This window comes from Squalius cephalus, assembly GCF_949319135.1.
Source record: "Squalius cephalus genome assembly, chromosome: 5".
Taxonomy (NCBI): Eukaryota; Metazoa; Chordata; class Actinopteri; order Cypriniformes; family Leuciscidae; genus Squalius; species Squalius cephalus.
This window is the reverse complement of record NC_137126.1, coordinates 21,450,351-21,459,047: the sequence shown is the minus strand read 5'-3', so window position 1 is coordinate 21,459,047 and position 8,697 is coordinate 21,450,351. Positions and strand designations below refer to the sequence as shown.

General features: G+C 38.1%; 1 protein-coding gene across 1 annotated transcript in view; it reads left to right on the top strand.

Moving 5' to 3' along the window:
- Positions 1–8,697, top strand: part of adgrv1 (adhesion G protein-coupled receptor V1) — a 159,709-nt gene that overhangs the window by 27,719 nt on the left and 123,293 nt on the right. The window contains exons 5-12 of the mRNA XM_079872944.1: positions 165–269; positions 380–493; positions 1,063–1,625; positions 3,353–3,623; positions 5,498–5,827; positions 6,532–6,708; positions 6,858–7,081; positions 8,013–8,139. Coding sequence (XP_079729070.1) covers positions 165–269; positions 380–493; positions 1,063–1,625; positions 3,353–3,623; positions 5,498–5,827; positions 6,532–6,708; positions 6,858–7,081; positions 8,013–8,139 — 1,911 coding nt within the window. The remainder of the gene's footprint in view (positions 1–164; positions 270–379; positions 494–1,062; positions 1,626–3,352; positions 3,624–5,497; positions 5,828–6,531; positions 6,709–6,857; positions 7,082–8,012; positions 8,140–8,697) is intronic.

Sequence of the window (8,697 nt, the reverse complement as noted above, 5' to 3'; positions counted from 1 at the left end):
TTTGAGCTAAACTCTGCAGGACTTTGGCCCTCCAGGAGCTGAATTGGACACCTATGTCACAGGACCTCGTCTCTTAATCTGTTAATGCAGTTCTTGATATCCCTAATTTCTAATTTTGTCAGTACATGCATGAAACAGTGATATTATGTTTGCTTTCTGTTTAGACCTCCCTCATTACTGTGGAGGAGCCAAGAGGTAGAAGCCAATATGTTCCTCTCACTCTTCTCCGAGAGAAAGGAACCTATGGGACTGTGACCGTCAACTTTGAGGTGAGCATTGCCAGAACGTTTTTTACTTTGCTAATGAAAAAAAAGAAGAAGAAAAGATGTTGTTGATTATATTGCATATTCTCTATCTATATTTCTTTATGAATTCACAGATTTTTGGAGGTCCAAACCCTGCCAATGAAGATCTCAGTCCAGACATGGGGAACATTACTATTCCTCCTGGTCGTGCTGTTGTAGTTTTCAGCATCATGATACAAGATGACAAGGTACCGTTTTTTTTTTTTTTTTTTTTGTAAATCACATGAATAATGACAGGTTAAAGTTAATGTGAAACCCATTCATAACTTTTTGTTATCTCCATAAGGCACTTTTCTGAGAGAAAGTGTCTTTTTAATGAGAAAAACATGCAGGGCGAGACTTGATTTCATCCCTTCACAATTGATTGGATTGTGAGAAGTGGGTTATATTTACAGACTGTTGGGGAAGAGAGGATAAAAAAATAAAAGGACCATGAATGTGTATTTTGACTATATTTAATATATTTCTAAATGTGTGTGTTTGCTATAAAATGACTCTTAAAAATATGCTCTCAATTAAAAATCTAGTTCAAATAATCAAGGCACACTGATTTTTTGTAAAATAGCATAAATAAGTTTTTTTGTGTTTTTTTATTGTAATAACACTGATGAATCATTCATAAAAAATCCTGGAACATGCACTAAACACAAAATTTTGGTTCCTTTCTGACCTTAATGAAACATCACTTCAACAGTTAGATGTTCTGCATTAGTCTTAATCCTAATATGTGTTGTTTTTGATCTCACATCTCCTTTAGCTTCCAGAAGATGATGAAACCTTTACAGTGCGTTTGACAGAAGCAGCTGGTGGAGCTTTACTCAATCCTAACAGAAGCAGTGTGCAGATCAAGATCTCCCGTAATGATGCTCCCATCCGCTTCTCCAAGCCCACACTGGTTGTGCCGGAGAACATCGGTGTCATTTCTCTTACCGTTACTCGTGGTAGAACTGAGGATGGTCTTCTGATCGGTTCTGATGACAGGACAGTGTCTGTGGCCTATGCGGTCGTTACGGGCAATGGAGCGGCCAGTGCTACACTGCTGACGGACTTTGTGGATCTACAGGCTGAGAGGATGGTTGTTTTCCCTCCAGGGATCTATGAAACAGAACTCCGCTTCAGCATCAGAGATGACAACATTCCAGAGATTGCAGAGTCTTTCCAGGTGGTTCTTCTGGAAGAGACCCTATTGGGTGACGCGGTGCTGATGACGCCAAGTATGGCACTCGTGACCATCGAGCCCAATGATAAGCCTTATGGAGTTCTGTCAATCAGTCCTTCCCCCATACAACCACACATTATCAATGAAGACCTGACCCCAATGTAAGTAGGATATTGCTAACAGTTTAAAGATACTTGCATTAATGTGTTCAATGTGCATGAGAATTATTGCATTATTTGATTATTTGATTGTCTTGGTTATTAACAGTGTGCCCTAACCAGGTGTAATGTAACGGAATAAGAAAGCCTATCTCTTCTATATTACAACAAATACACATGGCAGGTTGTCAAACCGTTGCACTGTTTTTGAGAAAAGGTGGAACATGTAAAATCCAATGTCTTCATTCCTTTTGGTAGTTGCAGAAAGTTCAGGGTATGATTCTCACTATTAACTAGTTGCTTATTAGCATGCAAATTACTAGGAAATTGGCTGTTTATTAGTACTCATAAAGCACATATTAATGCCTTATTCTGCATGACCATATTCTACATCCCTTAATCCTACCCAATACCTAAACTTAACAACTACCTACTAACTATTAATAAGCATTAATTAGGTGTTTATTGAAGCAAAAGTCATAGTTAAAAGTTAGTTAATAGTGAGAATTGGGCCCTGAACTAAAGTGTGACCACTCATTTCAATTCAATGTATTTGTATAGCAGTTTTTACACTTCAAATTGTTCCAAAGCAGTTTAACAGTCAATAGAAAATAAAGTTAACAGAATTTCACACAAATTTCAAAACAAAAGCTAAATATAATTTGCTAATACAACACACCCGTTTTAACAATTCAACTTTTTAAAAATCTTTAAATATTAAATAATAAATATAATATATGCATTTATACACTACCATTCCAAAGTTTGGTTCGGTAAGATAAAAAAAAAGACTCTTATGCTCACCATGGCTGCATGTATTTGATTAGAAATACAGTAAAACAGTAATATTTTGGAAATATTATTTTATTATATAATATTAGGCTATATTAAAATTATATAATTTAACATGCACTTTTTTTCTGTGATGTCAAAGCTGAATTTTCAGCAGCCATTACTCCAGTCTTCAGTGTCACAGAAATCATTCTAGTATATTGATTTGGTGCTGAAGAAACATTTATTATTATATCAATGAAACACTTGTGCTGCTTAAAGTTATAATTTACCCAAAAATTTAAATTCTGTCATTAATTACTCACCCTCATGTCGTTCAAACCCATAAGACTTTCGTTCATCTGCTGAACACAAATGAAGATATATTTTTATGAAATCTGAGAGCTTTCTGTCCCTCCATAGGCAGCTACACAACTGTGACGCTTCAAAAAGTTCATAAAGATTTAAGAACTAATCCATATGAATTGAGTGAATCCAAATCCAAAATTTTCTGAAGAGACACGATCACTTTATGTGCTTTTATGTTCTCTTTATGAACTTTTTGAAGCATCAAAGTGTCAGTTTTGTAGCTGTCTAGGGACAGAAATCTCTCAGATTTCATCAAAAATATCTTAATTTGTGTTCCAAAGATGAACAAAAGTCTTATGGGTTTGGAACGACATGAGGGGGAGTAATTAATGACAGAATTTTCATTTTGGGGTGAACTAACCCTTTAATATTTTTGTGGAAACCATGATACTTTTTTTCAGGATTGTTTGATGAATAGAAAGCTTTTGTAACATTATGAATGTCACTTCTGATCAATTTAATAAAATATTTTATTTCCTGACCCCAAACTTTTTAACAGTAGTGTGTGTAAAATATAATATGATGTATAATATCATTAATTATATTTCATTCATTATAAATCATATACTGATAATGTTTGTCTGTCTCAGATACGAAGGCATCATCATTGTGCGGAACGGAGGAACTCATGGAGCTGTATCTGTTCGATGGAATATTACTAGAAACTCGATGGATAGGACTCCGGTCTCTGCCGACCTTAACCCTTCATCAGGTACCCTGAGGTTTGCTGAGGGCCAGATGAATGCTGTACTGCCTTTAAACATCACTCAAGACAACCTTCCTGAAGAAGCAGAGGCCTTCCTCCTCAGATTGATCCCAGGATCTGTACAAGGAGGGGCTGAAGTGGATGAGCCTATGGAAGTGAGTGCTCGGCATGTGTTTGGTTTTTAACTAATGCATTTAGAGAATGTGTTTGGATTGCAGATCAGAGATCGGTGGTTGCTCAATTCTGAGGTGGATTTAGTTTTGAAAGATTCGCGAATTGACGTTGATGACAACTTGAAGCACTCTTTTTAATTTTTTGGAAGGAAAATATTATTATTCATAGTGTGCCCGGGCACTGGTTGTCCTACATGTTGAAATGTCACCCACTTTGATATTCTAGATGTTTACGCTTAATTTCAGACAGCCATGGTAGCAGATCCCTCTTGGACCTCACTGGGAGGTTTGTGGTGAGACATCCAGGGAGGTTGTTGTCTTACTCTGGCTCAGAACCACTTGTCAAAGAGGAAGTTCCCGGATCAGAGCTGGTTCTTAGTTACCATCTGGGCAGCACTAAGTCCGTTTAAGCGGATGTGGCGTAAAATGAGACACATGTGTCTCTCTGGCACAGCAGCATCACAGACTACTTGTTACACTGTGTCACTTGGGTGTTCCCTTCATGTGGTCCCAGCACAAAATAGCCCACAGCATAGCCTGTGGGTGTCTGTGTGTTCTCTTTATAACGTGTCTGTTTCAAGTTTGATTATGTGTGAAAGGAGTGAATAAATCCAACCCGTGTTTATGTATAAACCCATCAGTTACCCATAAGTGTGAGCAGAAGTTTGATAGCTGAATTGGCTTTGGAGGATGTGAAAACTAAGTGTGAGGAGCCTATTTATGTCAACTGTCCTTAAATTCACTGACAAAATCCCCAAATTGCAGTACTACTAATATTTAGAGAGGTCTTGTGCATTGGTCTGATGAGGCTAGGGTAAATGACAGAGTAATAAACTAGCTCATGAATGCTATTTTTACGCTCTCGTGAGGTCTAATGAAAGAGAAGGGCTTTCTAAGATTAGTTCACTGTGAGTTTTACACAGATAGTCTGATGTTACATTTACTGTAATGAATGGTGACATTTGTTTTTTTTTGCTGCTTGTTACAGGTTTCTATATAGGGAGGAATATATCAGGTTATGTTAGAGTTTATCGCATGAGGAAACTGAACTTTAAAGCAATGTTTCAGTTGCAATCTATTAAATCCATCTGTGACACTGTGAATTACTACAGATAATATTGAGTCTTCCCTCAGTTATGATTGAAGATAAAACATTTTAATCCAGACACGCTGTGACATGAGATAAAAAGGCATATTTACCATGCTATTACCATTAGAGTTTTTGTCGTAACTAGCCGGCATGGCATATACAACGAGTGACAGGGGATTCTATTTTTAGTGGGTTTTTTTTCGTTTTTTTTATTTGAGTTGAATATATATATATATTGCGTTACTTGAAACCGACAATGGATAATGGATTCAAATTATCCTGCAAATCCCCTGTCAACATGTCTGGTGAGGACAGAAAAATTGCCTGTTGCTGGAATCTTATCAAATCGTGTCTGGTTAGGTGTTATGTGGTTGTTTTTTTAGCATTAAAGTTGTCCAAATCCTCTTTTTTGGCATTGGGACTGCTGTTTTAGGATGAACTTCTGGTTGTCCATTACCAATGGAATTCCTGTGTGGTATTTTTTTCTTGAATCTTTATATCTCCTTTTGGTATATATATTTGATATTTTGGATTTCACGTAATGTCAGCATTTACTCACCCTCATGTCTTCCAAACCTGTATGACTCTTCATAAAAAAAAAATATATATATATATATATATATATTTTGAGAACAAACTGGTTGGAATGAAATAAAGGATGAGTGATTGACATGATTGTCTATAGTAAGTGTCTATAACTAAACTTAACTATGGAAGACAGAACATTCCTGTAAGGAAACTGAACTATATTGTTCTTCCTTCACAGATGGTGTTCTTCATTCAAGATAGTGATGATGTCTATGGTCAATTTGGCTTTCATCCAAATAAGAATCAAAGTATTCAGAGTCAGCCAGAGGGACGCTTCCTGTCACTTAGCTTCCTCCGAGAAGGGGGGACCATGGGAGAGGTACGACTTACCCTAACTGCCCTGTACATACCTGCCAGACCACTGGACCCCTCACGACCCAGGGATGGGGTGCTGAATGGTACCAGTGTCAACAGTGTGCTGTTCAGTTCTGGTCAGTCACAAGCTGAACTCATCTTGCCCATTCGAATTGATGCCTTTCTGCAGAATGGGGCTCATTTCCTCATTCAGGTAGGATATGTCATTCAAAGACCTTTTGACAATGTCAAGAAATGCATATATTGATCAAATATATAGCTTGAATGCTCTGTGATTAAAAGCATCTGTATAAATCTAAATGACTTTAATTATGAGGCTGTTTATTTATTTATTTTAAAGTTGTAGTTTCTCTGTGAAGCTTCTTCTAAGAGTTTCTAATCAATTTAAGCCTATTCATCAATTCATCCTGAAAAAAATGTATCACAGTTTAAACCACAGGATAATATTGCATTTACATTTTTAAATTGTAATACTATCTCAAAAAATGACTGTTTTTACTGTATTTTTATCAAATAAAAGCAGCATTGGTGCGCATAAGAGACTTCTTTCAAAAACCTTTACAAAATCGTACAGACACAAAACTTAGGCTTCTGGCTGGTTGCCATGGGATTTGTGTTGTCTTGTTGATTAAGCATTGCAGAGAAGCAATACAAGAGCCATTGAAAGATGCCATGACAGCAAAAATACTCTCATAGCATCTCAGAAGAGGATGACCAAGCATTTGAAGTGCTTGTTTGACAGGCAGAGTTTTCATAGGACATTCCAAGATAATGAAACATTTCCAATTGGCATTGTTGCAAAAATTAATTTCCTTTTTACTGATATTGTTTACACTGATTTGTTGCAATATCGATTTGTATCGATATCGATACCAATAATGATTTGTCTCTCCTTAGTTGGACAGTGTGCAGTTGGAGAACATCACCCCACCTATCCCATCTGTGAGTCCTCGTTTTGGAGGAGCTTTAAACATATCCCTGATCATCACACCTGATATTGCTAATGGAGAGATTGGCTTCACCAGTAATCAGACAGTGGTGGCGCTGGAACCAGAAGATTCAAACAGCAGCTTGGTATACAAGACCCTCATGGACATTTTTTTTTTAAATCCTGTTTTAATGCAGATTTTAAATCCCATATTTTTGATGTGGTCTCAGACTTTTGGACCCTACTGTATACTTGGATAGAGAAAAAATGGAAAAAATATTCTCTCTGCCTTTAGATAACTCTTGAGCTGAGGCGAGATGGGACTGATGGTCAGGCAGTGGTCTTCTGGAGGCTGCGGCCCATTGGCGAGAACAAAGAGGATGTCACTGAGGGTGACATTTCACCTTTCACTGGATCAGTCAAGTTCCTCTCAGGACAAAGTGAAGCAGCAATTAACATCACTGTAATGGCTGACAACATCCCAGAGATCAATGAGACCGTCATTCTTACACTAGACAGGTCTGTTTTACTTGTTATACTAATATTCAGACATTTTAAGGCATGATTTAAGTGTCCAAATGCTTATTGGATCCACTATAGGCACATACAGTGTGCAGTTTTGATTTAATCAAAGTGTTTGTTTATCTTGTAATCGTTGTGCTGGGAATATCTTTGTCCTCCCCCACTTTTCCTTCGTAGGGTAGAAACAGCTCGCTTTGTAGTGTACTTTGGGTAAGTGCGTACTAGAGAGACTGTGCCTTTTTGTGTGGTGTGAATCAACTCTTTATGTGGAAAAGTATCCACTCTGAACTTTCAGGGGCTTTGTCTTAATGTTTCGATGGGGGATGTCTCTTTTATTTGGGTGTGTGAAATGAATAGCAAGAGTGTGTTTGTATATTTTGGGGGTTACTGCACTTGGATGCAGGCAAATGCTGCTTGTACTCATTTAACACCTCATTTACCAAATTCCTTTATTCTGTTCTGTAAAAACATCATTGTTTGTATGCATGCAGCACATCCTCTGAATGTGTTTGTTTGGAACACTTCTCCTGCAAGCTCTTTGTCAGCCATTTTACTAATTATCTGGAGCCTTCAGTGCTCAGGCCAAGCCAAGCTCAGTTTATGCACAAGACCCCCTCTGAGGAGGGAGGATAGTGGGTTGCTTTAAAACATGACTTGTCAAATCAGCTTAACCAAGAAGCCTTTGGTCTAGCATATTTAATACGCTTTCAAATTCCAGCGTGAACAAACTCATACACACACAAAATATAAATCTGGCAAATGGTTTGTTACAGTATGGTATATTATAATGGATAATCATGTTCTGTTTTAAGCAGTATGGGCATATTTATAAGACACATAAAATGCTTACTATTACAGTACAGTATTTTTCAGCTTTCTAATAATATTACATTACAGTGTCACTCATTATCACCATGTTGTTGTACAGGACAAATGTGGACAACCAGATCCTGAAACCAGGTTTCACCAGCCGAGAAATTGTCATTCTGGAGAACGATGACCCTGGAGGAATATTTGAGTTTTCACCAGTCTCTAAAGGACCTTGGTTGATCAATGTAAGGCATTGATTGATTGATTGATTCATTTGATTCATTCACCAACTCACTCAACCTCCCATCCAGTCACTCAAACACCCATCTTACCACTCACTCACTCACTCACTCACTCACTCACTCACTCACTCACTCACTCACTCACTCACTCACTCACTCACTCACTCACTCACTCACTCACTCACTCACTCACTCACTCACTCTCCCTTCCCACACATTCATCCACCCACCCACTCACACACACACTCACTCACTCACTCACTCACTCACTCACTCACTCACTCACTCACTCACTCACTCACTCACTCATTCACTCACTCACTCACTTACTCACTTACTCACTCAACCACCCATGCACTCACCCACTCACTCAACCACCCATTCACTCACTCAAACACCCATCCTACCACCCAGCCACCCACTCACTCACCCAACCACTCACTCACCCAACCACTCACTCCCCCACCCACCCACTCACTCACTCACCCACCCATTTACTCACTCACTCAACCACCCATGCACTTAATCACTCACTAACCCACACACTCACTCACTCACCAT